This window comes from Sciurus carolinensis, chromosome 13 (assembly GCF_902686445.1).
Source record: "Sciurus carolinensis chromosome 13, mSciCar1.2, whole genome shotgun sequence".
In the NCBI taxonomy this organism is placed as follows: Eukaryota; Metazoa; Chordata; class Mammalia; order Rodentia; family Sciuridae; genus Sciurus; species Sciurus carolinensis.
This window is the reverse complement of record NC_062225.1, coordinates 14,458,556-14,483,935: the sequence shown is the minus strand read 5'-3', so window position 1 is coordinate 14,483,935 and position 25,380 is coordinate 14,458,556. Positions and strand designations below refer to the sequence as shown.

The window sequence follows — 25,380 nt, the reverse complement described above, 5'->3', positions numbered from 1 at the left end:
CTGCGATGGGTTGTTGCCTCAACAACCTGTCTGTTGTCCTAGGGTGGGAGCTATGGCATTGGCTGTAATGTCCCAAGATGGAACCCTACCTGGGAAGCCATGGGGACCACAGCTTGGGGAGCCTCCCCTCCTCCTCCTGGGGCAGGCAGGCAGCCAAGGGGAGGGACTCTCCTCTCCTCCTTGCGGGGCTGGCCTGAGTATTTGTTCATTAGTGGGACCGGGGATGTTTTGGCATCAGAATCGATCTCAGTACCCCAGGACAGTATTAAGTCTTTTCCTCTCTAGGGCAGGACATGTAAATTATCATTCCCAATGAGGAATAAAATCAGATTTCCTGGTGAAATCAAATTTGAACAGAAATACTTAGTTTGCAACTAAATAAATTCTTATGTTATCTGCAAATTATTATTTGCTTCCTTTTCTGCTTCAAGAGAAACAATAAAAGTTGAAGGATTTGAAGAACACATTAATCATGTGAAGGAAGAAAATTCTAAATACCTTTTCATCAAAATTTATTGTTGGGAAAACATCTCATTTCAGAAGTTTGTAATTCACATACATAGGGAATTTATCAAAGTTTATAATTTAGTATACTTTAAAAATAATAACTGAATTAGAGAATGTGTGTGAACCATTAAGCATTGGCATAATACAAATCTATATTTATTTTAAATGAATTCTCCTTTCATACATTCACTTTAATATTAATAAGATAATTATTAAAGTTTTAATATCTATAATTAACATTTAAGTTAGTCCTCTCAAATTTCTAAAAGAATATTTTAAAATAATGTTTTCTACTCTTAAACATTGGGACCCTATTGCTAAGCAAATCTACAAAATATTTTGAAAAGTTACTGTTAAAGAAAGGAATATTCCTTGAACTTAAACATAGAAACCTAACTCAAAATGCTGCACATTAATCGCTGATCATTATTTTTCAAGACACTTTTAAATAACTTTGCAAATACATTTTGACCTTCAGTAATAAGGTGAGTGAAATATGAAATCCCATTATATTAACATGTAAGTTTAGGGAGGTCTACATATTTTTTTTTTATTCCACACCAAGATGTTGGTCCAAGGCCTTACCAAACCTTAGGCAAGAGAATGAATGTCTTGCTTCAATAGCTCTTCTTTGCAACTTTTTTGAGGAAATCTCCTCGGACTTTGTAATCTTCATAAAAAGCAAGAAATAAGTTTGTTAGCTACATGTTTACACATTTTTTAAGTACCAGTAACCCATAAACACTTCCTGGCACTTCCACCTTGGTTTCCTTTTATCATACACTCTTCCAAGTCTTGGCCAGGTTGAGGTGTTGACATTGGTGTGATGACCGCACCCTGTCTCAGCAAGCGGCACCACAGAACAAGCACACAGTAAATGTTTGCTGGGCAAATGAGTGAGGCAGGAGTGAGAGGCGGAGATCTTTCTCTTGAATTCTTACCTTCCATGTGACTGGTCCCGTGTATAGGATGGCCCCCTCCTCAGTCTATCACTTGATATGTGCCCTGTGGTTAAAACTGTGAACTCCAAAGAATCAAATGTTTTGGTAAGTGAAATTACATTTTTTTACAATAAATTTTATGAAACTTACATACAGATAAATATCTGTAATGAAAACCTAGTGTCCAACCAGGACAGTAGCACACACATGTAATCCCAGAGGTTCAGGAGGCTGAGGCAGGAGAATTGTAAATTCAAAGCCAGACTCAGCGATTCATCAAGGCCCTAAGCAATTCAGTGAGTCCCTGTCTCAAAATAAAAATAAAATATAGGGCTGGGGATATAGTTCAGTTGGTGGAGTGCTTGCCTTGCATGCACAAGGCCCTGGATTTAATCCCCAGCACTGCAAAAAAAATAAATAAATAAAATATAAAAAGGGGTCCCGGGGAGACGATGTCCCTGGATTCAATCTCTTGTACCAAAAATAAATAAGTAAATAAAAGGAAGAAAGAAAGAAAACCCAGTGTCCAAATTGATGTGTACTGTAAATGCAAAATATAAATTGGAATTTAAATACTTTGTACTAAAATAATGTAAAATGTCTCATTAATAATTTTATTTTGATTAAATATTGAAATAATATTTTGATATATTACTTTCAATATACCTTTAAAATTACTTTTGCTGGGATTTTTTTTACTATATATAAAAAAAGAAGAATCAAATGTTGACCCAAATAGCAGTTTGAGCTTGAACAAGCTACTTACCATCCCTAAACCCCAGTTAATTTACGTGTAAATCAAACATACTAAGAGTCCTTTTAATCTTGAGTTTTTATGTGACTGATCACCATAACTAATATTTACTGTTTACTATGGTTGTAATGTGTCTTATCTAAAACTTTATACTGGGACAAATAAGACTGCATTTCCAAATAGAATATTCACTAAAGACTAATACTCAAGGTGAATATGGACTTTGGTCTTCTTTGTTATTACAGAGGACATATAATCATGTCAAATAGGTGTATAATAATTTATGCCTCTCTCTAGTTGTTGAATATTTTAGTTGTTTTAAAGTGTCTGATATTATCAAACAATTATATTGATGAGTCATTACTTTATTCATCTACTAACACATACTTTAAATTTATTGTATATATGACATCTAAACTTTTTTTTTTCCTTCAAGTTGGAAAGAAAACGTTAAAATAAATTCTCAGAAGTTCTAATATTGGAGCAAAGGGTATGGCATTTTGATGATTGTGGATAAGTGCTGACTTACCACTTTTCCAATGATTGACTAGATGAATTTCTAATCACAGTCCATATCTGTCCTCACAAGTCACAGAAAGAGGTAACTAGAAGATGCATTGGAGATGTATTCCATATACTATTCCCTTTTGTAAGGAAACAATAAAGGCATTCATACACCTATTGAACTGCACAAATATTTTTTTTAAATTAAAAGGATGTAGCAAGGCACTTTAAATGATCTGTGAGAACTAGTTTCTTTGAAGCAATAGCAAACTTTTCCATTTGATAAGTTCCTCATCCTCAGCCAGTTAGCAGCTAGTTGTTCACATATGAGGAGCATTTCTCTATTTCGTCCCTAGTTGCATACTAGAGATTTTTACCATGTTGTTTGGAGCAGTGAAGTCATTTTGATTCTGCTTCAGCCTGACTGAGTAAGGAATGACTTACCTGGAATCTCATGGCAAAAAAAAGAAGTAATGTGATATTTTGAATTTAGATGATGAGTGAGCTCACCTTGGGGTAAAAAACCTGGCTAACATTTGCCACCTACATGCAGAAAGTATCCAGGCAAACCAGGAGGGCCCAGCCTTCCTACTCGTGGCTCACAGCCTGAGCACCATGAGGCAGACAGGCCTGGTAGCCAGGCCTCTCATCCAACAAACACATGACAGGGAGCTTGTTTAGAATGTACAGTTGCCAATTTTTTATTATAGAAAACATGAACACCCTCACTCTCTTTTTCAAAGGCAGCCTCTACTGATTATATTGTAAGTCATATTTCCGAAATTCACAGAAGCAAACACTATAATTTCAGACTGTTTAATATATATACAAGAATAATATGCTTAACAACAGGTCATAACTTCCTTTCTTTTCCATTTTATATTGCATTTTGGGATCTAATTTTCCAATCTATCATCCAAACTCAGAGCATTAACACAAAATAATGAGCCACTTAACATCCTTTTTCTGTGCGTGATTGTGTAAAATGTGCCACAAACTTGTTTGATTAGGAATAAGAACGCATTTTCCTGTAAATAATGAATAAAATAATACAATATAAATGAGCTAAAAACTGGCCTTCAAGTATTATTCTTGCATTTTTATTTTCTTTAATATGCTGGATGCTTCTTAAATTCTTACTTTACTGCATCAAGTTCAAATTTCCAAACTGTCTTTTAATTATAGATATTTTCTAGAAACTTCACTTAAAAAGTCACTTATTTTCTTGAAGGAATATTAAGTGTGGCTCTCACAGTTTCTCATTTATGGTCAAATCTGTGGAGAAATCACAAAACAGCAGCTAGATTTCCAGCCACCTGGCACGTTTAATATTCTTGGCCTCTCACCTTTACCACTCACTCAGAAATCTGTTTTGCAGTGTCCTTCCAGTCTTTCTCAAACGTGCCCAGTTACTTCACATATGAAGTTTGTGCAATTGTTCATTAGAATTGATATAAGATGATATTATCTCCTGTTATTTGAAATAGGTTCTATTTTACATACATAGCTCGCTTTGCTATTTGATGAAAGAATATTTTAATCAAGGAGAAGAATTCCATTATTCTTAATAATTTGGGATGTTATTTTAAAACTGCAGCCAAGTAAAAAGCAACATAGTTTTTCTGTAATTACAATTAAGCTCAATATTAAATGATCATGCTAGACTCTGATAACATGAAATATGTCTCTATTTGCAAATAGGGATTTGTAGAGGACCTCATTCATTCAGAATTTGTGATAATCTGAACATGGGGTCAAGAGTGCTTTTTAATCCAAGTTTTAGAGCAAATAAATGAATGGCCATCTGCTTATTGTGCTGAATCATATAATATGACATTTTATTAAGAACAGTTTAAATGCATTTAATTGGTTTGATAATTATGTTGTATGATACAATAGTTAAAAACATACAGTTTGGCAAATAAATGCCTCTTGAGTCATGATTGCCTGGAAAATACTAATTTTTTTTTTCTTCAAATGAGTCCATCATATGGACTCATCTGTAAAAATCAGCCACATAAAAACTTAATATTAGTTTAATTCTGTTTAAAGATCTTAAATAGATGACTGCATTCCCATTTAACTGGCTTTAAAAAACTACATTAAAAAGTGTTTATTCATTTGCCTTTCAAAAAGTCCAGTTCCATGTTGGAAGCAGTAAAACTTTTGTTAGTGATAAAAGCAGTCAATTTTTGGTACTCAGTAAACAAACTTATTTAACATAAAATTTCTTAAGTGACTTTTTAAAGTTACTTTTTACTGAATTGCATGGTATGTGGTGATTTGTATTCTTCTTGCATTTTAGGTAATCCTGAGTAGATATTAAAGAGGAAATGAAAAAAAGAAGTCAATAACATTTTTAGCATAACCAGATGTGAATTCCCCATGTCAGTCTGGCATGGGGAAATGATTATGGAGTAATGTGATATTTTGAATTTAATCATATATGATATCAGTGTAGAAAAAAATTTAACCTGGCAGACTTAGCTGCTTATCCTTAGGAAGGCCTGCTTATAAGGTTAGCCCTTGGTTGGCATCTAGGAACTATTGGAAAGGTTCCCACCCCTAATAAGAGTAGTTCTCCATACCTATACTGTTTATGCAGGCAAAATGGGTTATGCTGGATACTTGTTTTCCTTCTAAGAGACTGAAATTTTGTTATATGCCAGATTGCTTGTATGACAAGCTCCCAATAAAATCTCTGTATACCAAATCTCTGACAAGCTTCCCTAGTTGACTATATTTCATGGGTTGTTTTTTGGGTCCTTTGGGAGTGCTGTAATAGAAATAAAATAGACTGTGTGACATAAACAATAGAAATTTCTCTCTCACGGTTCTGGAGACCAGCAAGTCCAAAATCAAGGTACCCACCAGTCTGGTTGCAGGTGTGGACTCTCTTCTTGTTTGGTAGACTGGGCTGCCTTCTTGCTAGGTCCTCTCATGGCATCGTAGGAAGAGATCCTCTCTGACGTCTCTTCTTATAAGGACAGTAATTCCATTCAGAAGGGCCCCACCTTCATGACCTAGTCACTCCCAGAGGCCTCACCTCCTAATTCACACAGAGGATTAGAATTTGGACAGATGAATTCAAGGGAGACAAGTAGATGTCACAGCTCACTGTTGGAAGAAGTGAGGCCATCCCCTGTGATTTCCCTGGGAAGAGAGCTCTGGAACCTTGCACCTTGTTTCCCCTTGGCTTCCTGCTGTGTCCTTTGCTGACTTTGTGTGGTATTCTTTGTCTTGATAAAACGTAGTCACAAGTATAGCTGTGTGCTGAATGCTGTGGGTCTTCCTGACAGATCATCAAACCTAGGGGTGTATTCAGGACTCCCCACACAGTACCTTCTCAGTGGTAATTTAGAGACCACTTGGGAGCCATGTGCTATTGGTATTTATGTCATTTGTGGATGTTGAGGCTCAGCATCACAGCAATTCCCAAGAAATCTGATGGTAGTAATCAGACGTTTTCCTCAGCATGACACATAGAATACTTTCTCCAGAGCATCCTAAGACTGGTTATGGCTTGCCCTGTCTCTAATTTAAAAATGAGTTCTTTAGTTTAATATTTTGAAGGAAAGTTTCTCTAAATTCCCAGTGATTTGCACTGGGCCTACCTTGATAAATGCTGAAGCTAGTAGAAGAAGACTCCGCCAGCCCATGAAGGTTCCATTCTTCCCCTATCCAGTCCTGCCTGCCCGCAGCATCCCCTCCCCCTCCCCCCGTCCCTTAGCACACATCCTCTGAACCACGTAAGCAATATTACTTTCCTCCAGACATTGACATCTAGTACGTTCCTGCTGCAAAGTACCAAGAAATGTATTCTTCAGGTTTTTATGTGTTGCTCTATATGATTAACAGCTCTTAGGAAAACTGGTATATAGATTTAACTACATCTAATAATTATTTTCAGTATTTATTAAATGACAGAGTCTGAATCTAAATGCAAATTTATGTATCAATAACATCTTTAAGAAAAATAAAAAGCAAAGTATGCATATGCCAAATGAATTAACATTTGGTTTAAAATGTTAAAGAGTACTCTTCCATTCTGGTACCATAATTCTCCTTGTCTGCCTTTCACCTGTATCCAGTGAGTTGTAAACTAGTTTTTAAACTTCCCTTTGAAGTGCCTTCATACCAATTCCAGTATCCATACTACTGTTGGCTTTGGGAAGATTCTACTACTAATGACATTTTAAGATACTCTCAGCTGAGGTTCAGAGTGGCAGAAAGCCACAAGTTCATATGGAAATTCAAAATGAAATGGGAAAGCACTGTTGCAAAATCACCCTCAGATAGGCAAAAATCAGGAGGAATTATGAACTTTCTTAACCTTTGCTGACTTTCAGTTTGGACTGGTTGTGAAAAAACTGAAAAGTTTCTCCATTTCTGAAGCTCTTGAAGTTGTTTTAAGGTATAGAGTTTTTATATAAGAAAATCCTCTGTGTCCCTATTATATTGAAAGCATAACTTTTATCCCAGTCTTAGCAAATATGTGATTGAAATTAGATAGCAACACAAATAATAATTTTCTCTAGAAAACTTTTCAGAATAAAATTCAAGTATCCAGTAACTCTTTGAGACCAAGACAAAAGCAAGGGCATCTAGGGAAACTGCCAAAGGTTCTTCTTACTTGGATTTTGGTAGCAGTTCACTTCTAAATTAGCTGTCAGTGTGCAGGATGTCTGGCTACCTGTGACAACTCAGAGATCCCATTTTTCAAAGATCATATTTGTTGGTCCAGCATGCTCCCAAAGCCTGGTTGGAAGACCAGCTTTGGCCCTGGAAGGTGTGTTATTGGACTACAACTATATTAATGTAGAAATTGAAAGTCTTTAGAAACTTAATAGCATCTCAACATAGCCATGGCATCCAAATAGGTGATCATTTTTTTCTAGAAATTCATCTTTATTGTAATTTATAAAATATTTGTCTGTGATGCATTAAACTTTTTTTCTGAATGGTCCCTCACTACAGATAATTTAGGAATGTTTAAAATTCAGATTCCTATATCCCAATACAAGCAATGGAACCCACCTTTTGGGGGATAAGGATGAATCCCAGCAACTGCATTTTATTATTTTCTATAATTTATTTTTTTTTATTTTACAGATTGCATTTTGATTCATTGTACACAAATGGGGTACAACTTTTCATTTTGATGGTTGTGCACAATGTAGATTCACACCATTAGTGCAATCATACATGTACACAGGGTAATGATGTCTGCCTTATTCCACCATCTTTCATCTCCCCAACCCCCCATTTCCCTCTATGTAATCTAAAGTTCCTCCATTCTTCTCTCACCCCAACCCCCTACCCCCATTATGTATCATCGTGCACTTACCAGGGAAAACGTTTAACTTTTGATATTTTGGTTTTCGCCTATTTCACTTAGCATGATATTCTCCAGTTCCATCCATTTATCTGCAAATGCTATAATATTATTCTTCGTTATGACTGAATAATATTCCATTGTGTATATATAACACAGTTTCTTTATCCATTCATCTGTTGAAGGGTATCTAGATTGATTCCACAATCTAGCTATTGTGAATTGAGTTCCTATAAATATTGATGTGGCTGCATTATTGTAGTATGCTGATATTAAGTCCTTTGGATATAAACCAAGGAGTGGGATAACTGGGTCAAAAGGTGGGTCATTCCAAGCTTTCTGAGGAATCTCCACACTGCTTTCCAGAGTGGCTGCACCCATCTGCAACTCCACCAGCAATGTATGAGTGTACCTTTTTCCCCACATCCATGCCAACACTTATTATTGCTTATGTTCTTGATAATAACCATTCTCATTGGAGTAAGATGAAATCTAAGGGTGGTTTTAATTTGCATTTCTCTAATTACTAGAGATGATGAGCACTTTTTCATACATTTGTTGATCACCTATATATCTTCTCCTATGAAGTGTCTGCCCATTTATTGATTGGGCTCTTTGTATTTTTGATGTAAAGTTTTTTAAGTTCTTTATAAATTTTGGAGATTAGTGCTCCATCTGAAGTGTGTGTGGAAAAGATTTTCTTCCACTCTGTAGGCTCTCTTTTCATGTTACTGATTATTTTTTTTGCTGAGAAAGCTTTTTAGTTTGAATCCATCCCATTTATTGAGTCTTGCTTTGATTTATTTTGCTTTGGGAGTCTTGTTAAGAAAGTATGGGGATGGGGATATAGCTCAGTTGGTAGAGTGCTTGCCTCATAAGCACAAGGCCCTGGGTTCAAATCCCCAGCACCACAAAAAAATAAAAATAAAAAAAGAAAGAAAGTATGGTCCTCACGCTGGAAAGCAGCATGGAGATTCCTCAGAAATCTTGGAATGGACCCACCATTTGATCCAGCTATCCCACTCCTCGTTTTATACCCAAAGGACTTAAAATCAGCTTACTACAGTAAAGTAACCACATCAATGTACATAGCTGCTCAATTCACAAAAGCTAGATTATGGAACCAACTTAGATGCCCTTCAACAGATGAATGGATAAATAAACTGTGGTATATATACTCTTTGGAATATTACTCAGCCATAAAGAAGAATAAAATCATGGCATTTGCTGGTAAATGGATGGAGGTGGAGAATATCATGCTAAGTGAAATAAGCCAAGTCCCCAAAACCAAAGGCCAAATGTTTTCCCTGATAAGTGCATGATGATACATTATGGGGTGGAGGGGCTGCGGCAAGAGAAGAATGGAGGAACTTTGGGTGGTGTAGAGGAAAATGGGGTGGGAGGGTATGGGGGAAGGAAAGATAGTAGACTAAGACAGTATTACTCTATGTATACATTTGATTACATGAATGGTGTGAATCTACATTGTATACAACCACACAAATGAAAAGTTGTACCCCATTTGGGTACAATGAATCAAAATGCAGTCTATAAAAATAAAAATTAAAAAAAAAGGAAAGAAAGAAACTCTGGTCTTACGTCAGCATGATGAAGATTCAAGCCTACTTTTTCTTCTTTTGGTGCAGGATCTCTGGTCTAATTCCTAGGTCCTTTATCCATTTGAGTTGAGTTTTGTGCAGAGTGAGAAATAGAGGCTTAATTTCATTTTACTACATATGAATTTCCTGTTTTCCCAGCAACACTTGTTGAAGAGGCTATCTTTTTTCCATTGTACGTTTTTGCTTCTTTGTCTAGTATGAGGTAACTGTATTTATGTGAGTTTGTCTCTGTGACTTCTATTCTGTACCACTGATCTTCCTGTTTATTTTGGTGCCAACACCATGCTGTCTTTGCTACTCTAGCTTTGTAGTGTAGTTTAAGGTTTGATATTGTTATGCCTCCTGCTTCACTCTTCTTGCTAAGGATTGCTTTGACTATTTTGAGTGTGTTATTTTTCCAAATGAATTTCATAATTGCTGTCTCTATTACCATGAGGAAAGACATTGGGATTTTAATTGGAATTGCATTGAATCTGTATAACACTTTTGGTAATATGACCATTTTGCCAATATTAATTCTGCCTATCCAAGAGCATGGGACATCTCTCCATCTTCTAAGGTCTTCTTTAATTTTTTTCTTTATTGTTCTGTAGTTTTCACTGTAGAGGTCTTTCATCTCTTTTGTTAGATTGATTATAGAAACATTAGATTTATGCATATTGATTTTATATCCTGCTATTTTGATGAATTCATTTATTAATTCTAGAAGTTTACTGGTGGAGCTCTTTGGATTGCCTAGATAAAGAATCATGTCATCAGCAAATAATGATAGCTTTAATTCTGCTTTTCCTATTTGTATCCCTTTAATTTCTTGGTCTGTCTAATTTCTCTGGCTAGTGTTTCAAGGACATTGTTGAACGGAAGTGGTGAAAGAGGGTACCCCTGCCTTGTTCCAGTTTTTAGAGGGAATTCTTTCAGTTTTTCTCCATGCGGAATGATGTTGGCCGTGGGCTTAGCATAGATAGCCTTTACAATGTTGAAGTATGTTTCTACTATCACTATTTTTTCTAGTGTTTTGAGCCTAAAGGGGTGCTGTATTTTTTCAAATGCTTTCTCAGCATCTATCAAAATAATCACATGATTCTTAATTTTAAGTCTATTGATGTGATGAATACGTTTATTGATTTCTAAATGTTGAACCAACCTTGCATCCCAGGATAAACCCTACTTGATCATGGTGCACTATTTTTTAAATGTTTTTGTATGCAATGTGCCAGAATTTTGTTAAGGATTTTTGCATCTATGTTCATCGGGGATATTGGTCTAAAGTTTTATTTCCTTGATGAATCTTTGTCTGGTTTTGGTATAAGAGTGATAGAATGAATTTGGAAGGGTTCCCTCTTTTTCTATTTCCTGGAATACTCTGAGGAGTATTGGTATCAGTTCTTGTTTAAAGGTCTTGTAGAATTCGCCTGAGAATCATCTGGTCTTGGACTTTTCTTTTGAGAACTTCGGTTTCAGTGCTTGAAGTTGATCTGTTTAAATTGTATGTCTTCCTGATTCAGTTTGGGAGGATCATATGTTTCTAAAACTTTGTCAATGTCTTTGATATTTTCTATTTTGTTGGAGTATAGATTTTTATAGTAGCTTCTAATTATGTTATGTATTTGGTGTCTGTCGTGATCTTTCCTTTTTCATCACAGATTCTAGTAATTTGAGTTTTCTCTCTCCTTCTCTTCATTAGTGTGGCTAGGAGTTTATCAATTTTGTTTACTTTTTCAAAGAACCAGCTCTTCTTTTTGTCAATTTTTTGAGCAACTGCATTTTAATGAGCAGCCCAAGTCATTATTTTTCATTCTCAAATTTGAGTCCTACTACTTTAGGAGGAGGGCCAACTGCATGATTAATGCATTTTTCTAAGTATAACATTGTCTTTGGGAGCCATCCAGTTTAAGAACCAGAGATGCAAAAGTCACAACTGAGATTAAATTAACTCTAGTCCCCATAGATGCAGTTATGTCAGTGGATCATAGAAACATCCAGGTAACAGATACTTCTGGTTTCTGGGTATGGTTCTACTCCTAGTTTATAAGATGCCTTTGTGCAAAATATGTCCTTGAGGCTGCCTCATGACACTATCCAGGAAAACTGTAGTAAATACAATCATCCCTAAGTCTCTGTGGGGGATTGGTTCCAGGATCTCCCTTAGACACCACAATTGATGACGCTCCGATCCCTACATACTATGGCATAGAATTTGCATATGACCTAGGCACATGTTCCTGTATGCTTTTAGTTATCTCTAGTTTATTTTAAGATACCTAATGCAATGTAAGTGCCATATAAGTAGTTGTTATACTGTATTGTTTAGGGAATAATGGTAAGATAAAAGTCCTATTCATGTTCAGTACAGATGCATTTTTTCTAGAATATTTTTGGTTTAGTCTACCGATGTAGAACTCTGAAACACTGAAGGGCTGTGTGTGTGTCAATCAATGGTGCCTATGATTGAAGAGCACTCCCTTAGATGTGGTTCCTTGGATGCAACCAGCATAGCATATGTATGCCCAGGTGAAAGAGAGTAACCAGTCCTATGGCAAAATGTAGTCCCAATCAGAAAGCACCAAAGCTATCCAGCTCCGTCAACATGTACCTGGGAAAACTTCACCACCAGAGAACATGTACATCAGACTATGTCTTGTTTAACTAGGAATACAAGGAGAATTTCAATGTCCCCAGGAAGATGGCTTCCTCTTTACCTCCTTGTCAATTCCTCATAGATGATTTCACACAAGGGAGAAAAAAATATTCATAGATTAATCACTGCCAAGCAGAAGAGGGAGACTTCTGTACATTCCCCTGTGTTGGTGCCCAGACATCAAGCATCCAGCAGGCACTAATTCCTTGCTCTCAATTAACCCTACTTGAATCTCAGTAGCTTGGGGCTGGCCCAACAGAAGGTGGACAGTAGGTCTTTTGAGAATGAAGAAAGGAAACGAGTAGTCCTGGGAGAAAACTAAGAAGAAATGATCAGTAACTTGGAAGGTTTTTAAAATTTTTGTTTGTTTTGTGGAACTCAGGGTCCCATGCGTGGTACACAAGTACTTTCCCCCCGAGCTTTTTTTTTAATTTTTTATTTTGATACAGGTTCACACTAAGTACCCAAGTTGACCCCAAACTTGCAATCTTCCTGCCTCAGCTTCCTGAGTAGCTGGGATTACAGGCAGGCGCCACCAGGCCCAACTTCGGTGTCCCGTCTTCATCTGCCCCAGCACACACACCATGGGCTGTGTGCACTCCATGTAATGGAAGTTGTGGCTTTGCAGGTGCAAAGAGAGCAAGTGCAGAGCAGATGTCAGCCCCATCAGTCATCATCACTCCCCCCAAGGATCCCTTTTCCTTATTTTTCCACTGAGTTCTAATTTTCTTTCCACACCAGGAATTCTCATCATGATGTCCATGTGCCGAGAAGTACACGTGTATGAATATATCCCATCCGTCCGGCAGACCGAGCTTTGCCACTACCACGAGCTGTACTACGACGCGGCCTGCACCCTGGGGGCCTATCACCCGCTGCTGTACGAGAAGCTCCTGGTGCAGCGCCTGAACACAGGCACCCAGGCAGACCTGCATCGCAAGGGCAAGGTGGTCCTGCCAGGCTTCCAGGCCCTGCCCTGCCCTGCACCAGGCCCCATCGACCCCCAGGCTTAAAAGCGACTCTTGGAAATTAATGTGCAATAAGGTACTACTGTTGTCCTTGAAGTCACAAAAGAATACTTGAAACTAGATTTTAGACGATGTAGTCTTGAGTCTTTAAACTGTAATTTAGTGGTGACCATGAGAATTCTTCTCTTTCTAAAGCCATTGAGTATTTATTACTGCTTTGAATATAGAAATGGAATTTTAAAAAATACTCAAGAAAGATGCAAAAAAAAAAAAAAAAAAAGAACATAGAGAAAGACAACACCTGCATAACCATGGGTATGATACCTCCAAACATGCTGGCCTTTCCTTATGCCGGTTATACCCTTTATCAGGGTTGGTTTCAACTCTAGGTTTCGGTGATACTTCTGATAATTAATGAACTGGTTTCTATCTAGAAACATTCAAATTGAGGTCTGGTATCTAGTGGGTCACTTATACATGTATTCATCCTTAAGTATCCTAGATTTTCTGTTGAATGCCTGAGTGGTCACTCAGATGTTTTATCTTGACAGCAAAAATCCCCTGTATGTCTCATCAGGTGCACAAGTTTCCCACCTCTGTGTTCCCCATCTCCTCTTTGCATTGTCCACTGAATGCTCTGCACTCTGTGTATCAGGACAATTTCTAAAACCACAAATCATCCATCCTGAGCAGTCCACGAAAAGGCCCAACCCCTGAGAGCACCACAGATGAGGCCTTTTGTTCCCTTGCAATGCTTGGTTTCAGTCAGCATCACTGGCAAGTCCACACAGAATCACAAGGTGCAGGGGCCGGGGGCAGGACATTCCTCAGCTGCGGCTTTTCCGCCTTGTGCCTCCAGGTCTGCAGTTCCACCCCACAGCTCTTGGATAGCAAGTGACGCAAGCGACAATTGGTACAACCTGGCAGGAGAAGCCAGGGGACAGGTTTGTTCCTTCCAAACTAGGTAGGACTTTGGAGCCACCACCCCTAGCTGTGGGGATGCACCCTATATCTTTTATACTGATTTCTGGCAGGTTTATATGAGCTATTGGAAACTTGACAGTGATGTACTCCAGATTTTCACTAATTCTTTGTACTGACATACATTTAAAAACCCGATCCTTGTTTTCACCATTATGTTTGATGTCAACAGCATGACAAAGCCATATTATTAAATAAAATTGTGTGAAAGCATTGCTTTTTAACAGTAAGGAAAATGCATCCATGTTCAGATGGAAATGCAGTTAGGGGAAATTTTCACCCCAATGTGGTAACTATATTCAAGTTTTTAAATCTCAACTTCTGCCACTGATACATGATTATGATTATTATTATTTTGGTATGAAGATAGTACAATAGAAGCATATTGGAATACCTTAATTACACATGCTATTATTTCAATATTGAACCAAAACATATCTCAGTGGCACAGTTAAAACTTCTTGGCAATGACAGCAGCTTAATTAAATACTATTTCCCTTGCAAGTTCATGAATGTCAGGAGAGTTTAGTGGAAAAGGTTTTTCTTGTTTCAGGATTGTTTTGTTCCAGAATGCTCTCAGGACTGCTTTCTTGAGCGAGAGCAGTTTACACACTCTGACAGCTTCTATTTGGTTATTCTACTCAGCAGAAAGCAAGTTGAATAACAGACCTCCCCTGTGGCTTATTACAGTATCAAAGTGGGAGTAATTGAAAACTTTGAGTCATGACAATATCTAATAAAAGTCCATTTTGAGATCCCTGTTACTAAGTCTATGAGAAGGGATAGATGGTTTTCTCCTATGTTAACTTATGTCTCAGTAGACATGGTCCAGCCGTGTTTCTAATTTCCCAGAAGATCTCAGTCTTGTCCACGTGTACATGTGTAACAGCTTCTGTAACTCTGGAATGCAATGAGGAAGTTCTGATGTGGGGCAAGTATTTCCTCCTGGAATCCTTGGATTTTCTAAGTCTTCCAGGTTTTTCCATTTTAAATGCCCTCAACTATTAAGATCCTTCTATAGAGCTCCAATGGATTCACTTATGGGCATCCATGTTATCCAGGACACCCCATCTTGGGTGACATGAGATTATAGCTAGAGAATAATGTACTGGGGTCAACGTAAATATTCGAGTTCAAAAACTCCAGAAAGCACTTCAAATATTTTTAAATAGCAGTGTTATAGCATATGTACTTTTAAAAGGGTACTTTCATGAAGGTTACAAGAAAGACTGGAGAGTATAAAGGAAACTTAATTAAAATTTTTGAATTTATTATGTCCCTAAAGACTCTCGGGATCAGTCTGTTAAACATTCAGAAAATGTGATACACGTATTAATATAGTGTTGGCTGGGCACTCCTCTATTTAAAAGTTCATATTGTTTAAATTCTCAAAAATGTTACACAGTGATAATTAGTGAAGGCTGCTTTTAGGATTAGCCAAATGGGCCCTAAGTGGCAGTGTTTTGCCAGATATTTATTAAATTTACATACCACATTTATGAACTCCCATAAACAGAGTCATGGCCTTTCTGTGGAGTAGTTAACAGTAAATGGCACTCCACCCCTGTCACTGTCCTTTCCAGAAATCTGCCCTCTTTTAGGAAGGAAAGCTGATTAAATCTTCATGCTGCAAGCTGAAGTCATCAGAGCTTTCTTTATCCACGCTCAGGACTAAGATGTCACATTCCTTTGCATTTCGAGATAGTTCCACTCTATCTCTTGTTGTCACTATTGTAAAGAAATAAATGTTGACCAGGAATGACAATTCAGACACATCTAGGTTTCCGCATATGTTTTTCTCCAGTTGATCACGTGAGGCAGGAGGATAGTGTGTAACAGGTGTGTCACTCGATCCTGGATTGTTCCTGTGGAATGCCAACGCTGGGCCTTGTCCCCGACTTCCCCTCTACATTCTGACAGGGCTGTTTCTATGGAGAACTTTGTGCTCAGGACTGAGAGATAATCAATTAAAAGTCACATGTAAGCTTCAGGGCTGTGCTTTCCTGGGCACGTCAGAGGTTTTGACATGTCTTTGAACCACTGTGTCTTTCCTGGTCTTCCTAGACACAGAGCTCAAAAAATATCACTCATCTGCTTGGTACCTCAGCCAGACGCTTTATCAATCCTGGACTCTCCAGTAGTCTTCTGTTATTATAGCCATAACATGTAGGCAAAAACCACACTAAGGTAATCCTTAGTGTTTTCAAAACTGGGAAATCCAAGAAACTGGATAGCTTTAAGATGAGTTTATGAGCTAGTTCATGCTGCCGGAACAGGTTATACCTTATGTTGTTGGCAGATCCTGTGTCTAATGAATTAATTAGGTGCTGTTTGGGTGCATTAGGTGGGATCAGTCTTAGATGAGTAATAATGTGAAGGAAGCATTTCATATGCACCAATGACATGAGCAAAGTTCTCCTGGTTTTCTTATAAATCAACACCCAGTGCATATGGTCAAGGTTACTTGATCTCATGTCTGCTTGGCTATGGGAAAGACAGAGAAAGGGCATGGAGTGGGACGGGGGGAATTATTGACAGATGCATGATTGAGTATGGAGGACACTAGTCTCAGAATGTGTTCCATCATGTTGTCTGTTTGGCTTTCTGACTTTCTGATGATTTTAGGTCTCTAACCCTGTGGTTACACACCCAATCAAGGCAGCTCCATTTAAGAAATTATTTACTTCGTTAAAATGTGCCTGAGTTTAAACTTGTTTTTTTATACTCTGGATATTTCCATTGTGAAATTATTCTGCATGTTTCTGTCGGGCATTATTTAAGCACTTGGTAAATGAAAGGTTTTTCTCTGACATAACATGGAAGTTCTGATTCTTGTTTTATTAGTGAATGAAGACTTTTAAATGAGAAAAAAATAATCTGACATATTCTCCACAAGTTTAGGCTAATGAAATTTCAAGAATTAAAGACATTGGTATAGTTCTTATCTTAGTATAAAAGTGTGCATGTAGATATAGTTATATAATTGTATATACACATATCTACACACATGGTTGGTTTTATAGTCTTTTTCATTAATCTTTATGCTGAAATCTTTACAATAAATCTCATTTTAATTATGAAAACACCAAATTTTTTAAAAGAAGGAAGCAAATGTTATATGTCCTTCTGTTAATAAAAAAAAAAAAGTGTCCCCTACCCACCCACCCAGGCATGCCCACTCACATTCTGCACAATTTGACATGAAAAGAATAACAAAAATCTTTTAAAGTCATAATGACGGTAGAACCACTACCTTAATACAGCATTCTAGTCACAAGTCTGATTTAATTCTGAACTTTGAAGAGTTTACCTATAATAGCTCATGGCTTTTACAAGATTAGGGGAAGAAACATTTATTGGTTCCATGGAAAATAGTCTATAGCTAGCTTTCAAACAAATAAAATGCATTGGTAGTGTTAAATTCTAACATTTATAACACACATCCCGTTTTACTCTAGATAAAATGCTTATGAAATCCTTCCAGTGGAAACCAGTGAACTTTTTTAACAGCTTTGGGAATTTTTTTGTATGATGATTTTTAAAAACGAAATGTGTACTCTTCGAACTAATTAAGGCCTGAGGTTTTCCAGGAGTTGCATTTTAAAAAAGTGTTTGTACACATTTTAACACTTTGATATTTTCTATTTTGGTTTTGTATATTTTTTATGTATACACAGTGTACAGACTTTTTCTTGTAAATAAAGCACACTTTCATTTGTCTAGAAGTTTCTCTGTTTTTATTTGTAGAAGTTATACATACGACTGGGGACTATGTGGCAAAATAATGAACCATTCCTAGGGGAAAAAGAAAAGTGGCCCAAAGCCGAAATCTAATTAGAAGACTGGGTAGCAAAAGAAGTAGCAGCACGTTCCTTCAAACTGTAAATACCAGCAGAGCCTGGCAGAAACCAGAGGGGGGCAAGGGTTCTTCAGGGATTCACTGTCACATGCAGGAAAGTGAACTGGCAAAACCAAGTGGAAAAGACAGATTTTCAGCTAACCCATCCTAATGTTGACTTATCACCCAACTTTCTGATAAAGGTATTGCCTTTTTAATGTCTTGACCCTCCCCAGCGTGTCAGAGCTTTATGTTGAAGAAAACATCAGCAAGTTATTAGAGAAAAGATTAAAGACAGTTGAACCACCTCCAACCCACCAAGATGTCAAATTAGCCTGGGTGTTTTCATACTTGCCACAGAGAGAGAAAATCGGTTAATTGGACTTCTGGAAGGACAGCCTCAGTCATTCGTACTTTTCCAGTTAGAACGTAGAGGAATCCTCATCTGGGAAGGCTTCAGGATTTTTGGTGGGGCGACAGATATGAGCAGCTGGGGAATTCGAGAGACGTCTCTCATTGAGGACAGTTGTGCAGAATCCGAGAGGACTCCAGCCACCTTCGCTCTATTATGGTCATTTTTCTCCCCCTACAAGATGACAGCTTCCTTCTAGGTAAACGTAGGGTTGGTTGGTTCCCCATGCTGGGAAGACTCAAAGGATGCTGCTCTCTGCTCAGCGGGAACCGGATGAGCAAGACCTGGGCACACCAAGGGCACACACCAGAGACTGTCCCTGGAGATCTGAAAGGCTGAATGCTGGGGGGTTAAGGGGAAAGAAAAAGAAACCCTTAGACAGGTTGTGCTCAGGGCAGTAAAGGAGGAAGCAGAGATGGCCTGACTCAGACAATGTCTCAACTCACAGTATTTTAACTCTGTGCCAAGGCGATCCACCTTCCACCACTGGCATATTTCACATTTTGAATTCAGATCTCTTCCAGAGATTGCACTCTCTCGATGCTGGGCAGTAGCAGTCAGCAGCAGCTCCCCTTTACCCCCAATCCCAACCCTGCGATGTGTTGTGAGCTAAGCTAGGGTGGGGGAAGTTAGGTGGACTCAATGCTTCTGCAACTGGGGAAAGAAGGAGGTGGGGGGAAGGACTGGGCAGGGAAAGGAAGTCCAAAGCCAGAGGCAATGAAAACAAATGCCACGGGTGTCTGATATCATCTGCATATTAAAATCATTAATTCAGAAACAAAACTACTCCAGCGATTAAAGGCACACCCAGTTTATCCAGCCTAATGACCACAGTGAAGTGTGGGGTCAATCCAGGTGCACAGGATGTGATGGGGGAGGGAGGAGGGCTCCCTCGTCTTCCCTCTGCTTAGAGCAGGAATTGGCACACCCAGGCCCAGGGACTACCTTTGTAACTAAAGTTTTATTGGAATACGGCCCCGCTCATTCACCTCCAGTGCTAAGACTGCTTCTGTGCCGCAAAGGCAGAGTCGACAGTCAGGACCGAGATTGTATCGTCCGCCACGCCTAAAATATTGATTAGCTGACCCTTCACACAAAATGTTTGTTGACCCCTGTCATGAATCCAGTCTGTGGAGAACTCTGTGGACTAGCCCACGGCAGATGCTGTGCATGGGCTTCTCATAAAATCACGCTAGAAGGTAGACATTCTATTAGCTCCCAGAAAGTTGGGGTCAGAGAGGTTAAGTCATTGGCCTGCCATCGCACAGCCAGGAGGTGACAGAGTCTGGCTTGCAGTTCTTGTCTGACTTCCAAACCCATGTTCAGAGCCATGGTGTTAGTTTTTAAAGCAGCCCTTCCCTGAGCTTCTACCCTAATACTCAAAAATCCCACACCCCATCAAACTCCAAGCACCCAGATTTTAGAGGATAATTATCAAGTCGCGACTGCTCCGTGGGCACTGTCTAACTAGGTGTGCAGCAGGCTGTGCCGTCTAGGTTTGCTCAAGTGTACTCTGATCACACAAAGAAGAAATCATCCAACAATGCCTCCCTCAGTCCACATCCCCGTCATTAAGACCCACATAACTGTGTTTTGATGATTATGAGAAATTATGCTTTGAAGTTTGTTGAACACACAGCAGACTTTTCCAAAGGCTTTTCCAGTACTCGAAGCCCCAGAGCACTGACGTGTATCTAGCACTACATGTGCCAGTCAAGTACATTTTTTATCCTGTTGTAAGAAGCCAGCCTCTCTGACTGTCCCCTGAGGGTCGGTGTCCCAGGGGCTCCATTCCCAGGTACTGTCCTCACTAAACTGTTCATGCTGGGGATGCAAGCAGCACTTAACATGAAGAAAGAAGGACCAGCTGAGAAAGTGACCAAAAAATTCAAGGTACAGGCAAAATCAATGCCTTTGAGGAATACTGCATGTTCTTCTGTCACTGCTGACTTTCCTAGCCTCACAAGAGTGGAGGGAAAAAAGAGGAATAAAACAGCAACATGCCCTTTGGTTGTTTTTAAAACACTGCTGATGGGAAGAGATTAGAGGCTGATGAGAGAGGAATTGACTTTATTCCCATCTGCAAAGCCTGTTTGGAAGGGCCCTGGAAAACTTACAGGAAAACATCCAGAGACTTTAGCAGCCAACACTGTGATCCAGCAGGTGAAGAGCCAAGGGCCATAGTGATTCACAAACTTCTCCAGCAATATTGCACAAGCAGTCAAATTCTGTGTGAGGAATGTAACAATCACAAGATGTGTTTCTGCTCAGCAAATCTCAAGAAAAATGGTGACTATTTTTGTCAAAGATCATTATTTCCTCACCCTATTCCTCTTGATGATCCATTTGCTTATGTGCAGTTCTTGACATATTACACAATGAACAGACCAGAGGGGTGAACTGCCCAGAGAAGAAAAACAAGGGCCTGGGAAAGTTAAACATGGAGTCAGGCATGCTAAGGGAGAGAAAGAGAGAGATGTCCCAAGTGCTCCGTTTCAATTTGAACATTCTACAGTCTATGCATGTATTGAATTATCTACTCTGATCCAAAAAACATACAACTGTTATGTGTCAATTAAAAATATCAAGAGAGAACCTTAAAAAAATCAGGACTGGGGGATGTACTTCAGTGGGAGATTGCTTACCTAGCATTTTCAAGACCCTGGGTTTGATCTCCAACATTGAAATAAATGAGCAAATAAATAAATAAGCACGTTCACCTCATTCCATCCCGTCCAAGATATCATTAAGTATAAGCTCTTTCACGTCCCACCACAAGGAAAAGTGCAGTGGTTAAACAATAACATGAGTCTTACCTCATTCCATCCCGTCCAAGATATCATTAAGTATATGCTCTTTCACATCCCACCACAAAGAAAAGTTCAGTGGTTAAACAATAACATGAGTCTTACCTTCAGGTGTGCACAGTCCCACACAGTAGGTTTGAGCCACTTGTGGATATTGAACATTTGAAATATGCCTATCCCTGAATTGAGGTGTGAAGAGTGAAATACACCCTGGATTTGGGAACTTTGGAAAGGTGAATGTAAACTATCTCAGTAGTTTTGTTACATTCATTACATTTCAAACTGATATTTTACATACATTTGTTTAGATAAAAATGTTGTTAGATTTGAACCTTTCCTTTTGCATGTTTTAACATGCTTACTAGAAGATTTAAAATTAAATCCTTCCAGTGGGGCACAACAGAGAAACTAGAAGTTAGCCCATGTATCTACAGCCACGTGGTCTTCACAAAGGTGCTGAGAACACGCATGGGGAAAAGGACAGGCTCTTAAGTAAATGGCGATGGGAACATTGGATATTCACATGCGGAAGAATGAAACTGGACCCCTGACTCTCGTTATTTATGAAAATAGATTTAAAACTTAAATGTAAGACCTGAAACTATGAAACTACTAGAAGAAAACAGGGGAAATGCTTCAGGACATTGGAATGATTGCAATGATATTTTTTGGAAAAGATCCCTAAATCACAGGAAATGAAAGCACGCAGATAGGGTTACATCAAACTAAAAATCTTCTGCACAGCAAAAGAAGCAATAGAGCGAAGGAACAACCTATGGTGTGGGAGAAAATGTTTGCAAATTATGCATCTGTAAAGGGTTAAATGTTCAGAATATATGTCACCCAAACAATTCAATGCCAAAATAAATAATCCAACTTTTAAAATGGGCTATATACCTAAAATAGAAGAAAAAAAAAGACATTTCTCAAAAGAAGACAGGCAAATGCACAAAAATGTATATGAAAAAAATGTTCGACATCACTAACCATCAGAGAAATGCAAATAAAAATCACAATGAGATGTAAACTGACTCCAGTAAGAATTGCATTATCAAAAGGACAAAGACAACTAGTGCTGGTAAGGATGTTGGGGGAGGGACACCTTACACACTTTGACAGTAATACAAATTAATACAGTCATTACGGAAAACAGTTCTGGAGGTTTCTCAAAGAATTAAACATAGACCTACATGATCCAGCAACTCCATTACTTGATTATATCTCCAAAGGAATTCAAACCAGTATGTTTGAATTCCTGCACTCATGTGTTTATTGCAGCACTATTCAAAATAAGCAGAAAATGGGAACAACCTAAATACCTAACAAAAAGTTAATACATAAAAATGGTGGTACATATGCACAATAGAAAACTATGCAGCCATACAAAGGGCAAAATCCTATCATTTGCAACAACTTGGCTAGAACTAGAGGACTTTATGTTAAGTGAAATAAGTCAGGCACAGAAAGACAAATGCCACATGATCTCATTCATGTAGAATCTAAAACAGTTAATTTCATCAAAATTGAGTAATACGGTGATTGCCAGAAGCTGGGGAGAGTAGCAGAGAGAGAGATGGGGAAAGGTTGATCAATGGGTGCTAAGCTATAGTTGGAGAAATGAGTTCTTTTGCAGAGAAGGGTAATTGTATGCCATGATAAAATACTGTATCTTAAAAAAAAAAAAAAAAAAAAAAGCCAGGAGAAAGAACTGGGGAATATCTTCATCACAAAGACATGATAAGTGTTTAATGAGGTAGATATGCTTACCTTGATTTAGCAGACTTGGTTAGACAGACTTTTCATTATGTATCTCCCTGGGATTTAGAGAAAGGCACATTATAGGTGAAACTCATCATTTAGATTATTCTCAAAACATTCATATTCATATTCTTTCTCTTCTGAATTGCTCTTAGAATGAATCATTAACTTCTGTGATTTTCCACCCCAAATTGTCTTCTGCACCATCAGAAAAAAATGGCAATACACCCCTTTTGAAGAGTGCTTACTATCGTCTCCAGGATTTTCTTCCAAGTTACGAAACCATTCTACATTTCTAATGTCCACAAGTAGGTCATAAAAATTCTCCAGGACTTGCTGACTAGAAAAGAGTGACTGTCAGATGCATTGAGATGTTAACATGTGAGGGGGTGGAAAATGAATCTTGGGGTTGATGGAAAACAATAGTTCTAATCTAGTGTGAGGTTAGTCCCATTTTTTCCCCAGAGCTGTGTTTGAATTATGGGCTACAGAAGCACTTCTGGTATGGCAGAATAAGGCCTTCTAAAACCCACACCCCCGATCCAAGCGGGAAAAAATGCCAACAAGTATTTCCAAAACTAAAAATTTCAGACACTTGGACATTGAACTAAGGGCTTTAAACAATCCAATTTGAAAAAAATAATAATTCTCCATGAAAATAGGATGTTCTGTTCCATTGTAACTTAACCTATTCTCAAGTCTTTCTCTCCAACTCCATGAGACTCTCACACGTCAGAAGCTCCCCCATTATGAGAGCCATGAAAACCAGAGGGAAGGCACTGGAGGGCTCAGAACAGCTCTGACGCCTCCTGAAATCCCTGGAGAGCTGTCACTCTACCTCACAGCTCTCTAGAAGATTCTATTCTGTTATTGGAGCTATTTTATCGGACTCACTTACTGTAGGCCAACAGTATAAAGATACTCAGGGTGTTTGTTGAAAACAATCAGTAGCAATTATTTACCATCAGCTGTTTGACGCAGTGATACTCCTTGGTATCAAGGTGGTTGACCAAAAGAAACGGTAAGAATAACATAAGGAATGAGGCTTACTGGGCCTTGAAAAGCTCTGATATGTTTCTGTGAATCTAGAAGGTCATGCATATGTGCTTGCTCAGGGAAGCCTGATTTCACATCTGATTGACTTGATATCAGACACATTCCTACACGCAGATCCCCCTCCTCTCCAGCTCCACCCCACCTCGATGCAAGAAAAAGAATGAATCAAAAAAAAGTCCAGATTTTTGACCCTCCAAAGAGAACTGCCTCTTAATCCCTAACTCCATATACAAAAATTAGCTCAAAAAAGATTAGAGAACTAAATGTAACCATTAAAGCAATAAAATTCCTGGAACAAACAGAAGTAAATTTTGTATTGGGCAATGTTTTTTAGATATGACAACTAACAATAAGTGACAAGAAAAAATAGACAAACTGAGCATCAAAACCAAAACCTTCTGTGCTTCAAAGGACATCACCAAGAAGCGAAAAGATAAGCACAGAATGAGAGGAAATATTTGCAAATCATATGTCTGATACAGGTAAAGAACTCTTATAACTCAACAATAAATAGCCAAGAATCCCAACTTAGATGGGAAAAGAATTCAAATAGATGTTTCTACAAAGAAGATATAAAGTGGACACAATGTACATAAAAAGATTCTTAAAATCATTATTCATTAGGGAAATGTCAATCAAAATCACAATGTGATGACACCTTACACCTTCTAGGATGACAGAATCAGAAAACAGATGTAAGAAGTGTTGATGTGGAGAAACTAGAACCCTCATATATTGCTGGTGGAGGTTTTTTTTAAAAGTTAAGCTGCTTAGGAAAATAATTTAGCATTTCCTCAAAAAACTAGACATCGAGTCACTACTGGATGACTCAACCATTCCATCTGAGGTATATATACTTGTGGTAGCAGAACGACAGCCCTCCAAAGATAACTTCATCTTAATCCCTGAGAACTGTGAATGTGCTATGGTAGCTGGCAAAGGAGAATTAAGGCTGCAGAAGGAATCAGCAGATCATGAAGTAGTGATACTACCCTGGGTTATGTGGGCGGGTCCAGTGGAACCACAATGGACCTTAGAGGGAGAGGCAAGTAGCAGAACCAGAGGAGGGCAGCAGGCAAAGGTCTTTCCCCAATGTTGCCAGCTTTGATGATGGGAAAAGAGAGAATGTGCAGCTTCTGGAAGCTGGGAAAGCCAAGGAACAGTCTTCCCTAGTGTCTCCAGGAAAGAATGAAGCTCTGTTGACACTTTGATGAGCCAGACTTGTGAAAAGCAGAACTTTAGGTTGTGTGGCTTTCAGCCAA

At 38.3% G+C, this 25,380-nt stretch overlaps 1 protein-coding gene across 5 annotated transcripts in view; it reads left to right on the top strand.

Moving 5' to 3' along the window:
- St6gal2 (ST6 beta-galactoside alpha-2,6-sialyltransferase 2) overlaps positions 1 to 13,549 on the top strand; it is a 77,512-nt gene extending 63,963 nt beyond the window's left edge. For all 5 annotated transcript variants that reach the window (XM_047523484.1, XM_047523485.1, XM_047523483.1 and 2 more), the window contains one exon: positions 13,040 to 13,549. In XM_047523484.1, the coding sequence (XP_047379440.1) occupies positions 13,040 to 13,311 (272 nt within the window). In that variant the 3' untranslated portion in view covers positions 13,312 to 13,549. The remainder of the gene's footprint in view (positions 1 to 13,039) is intronic.
- Positions 13,550 to 25,380: the final 11,831 nt, after the last annotated feature.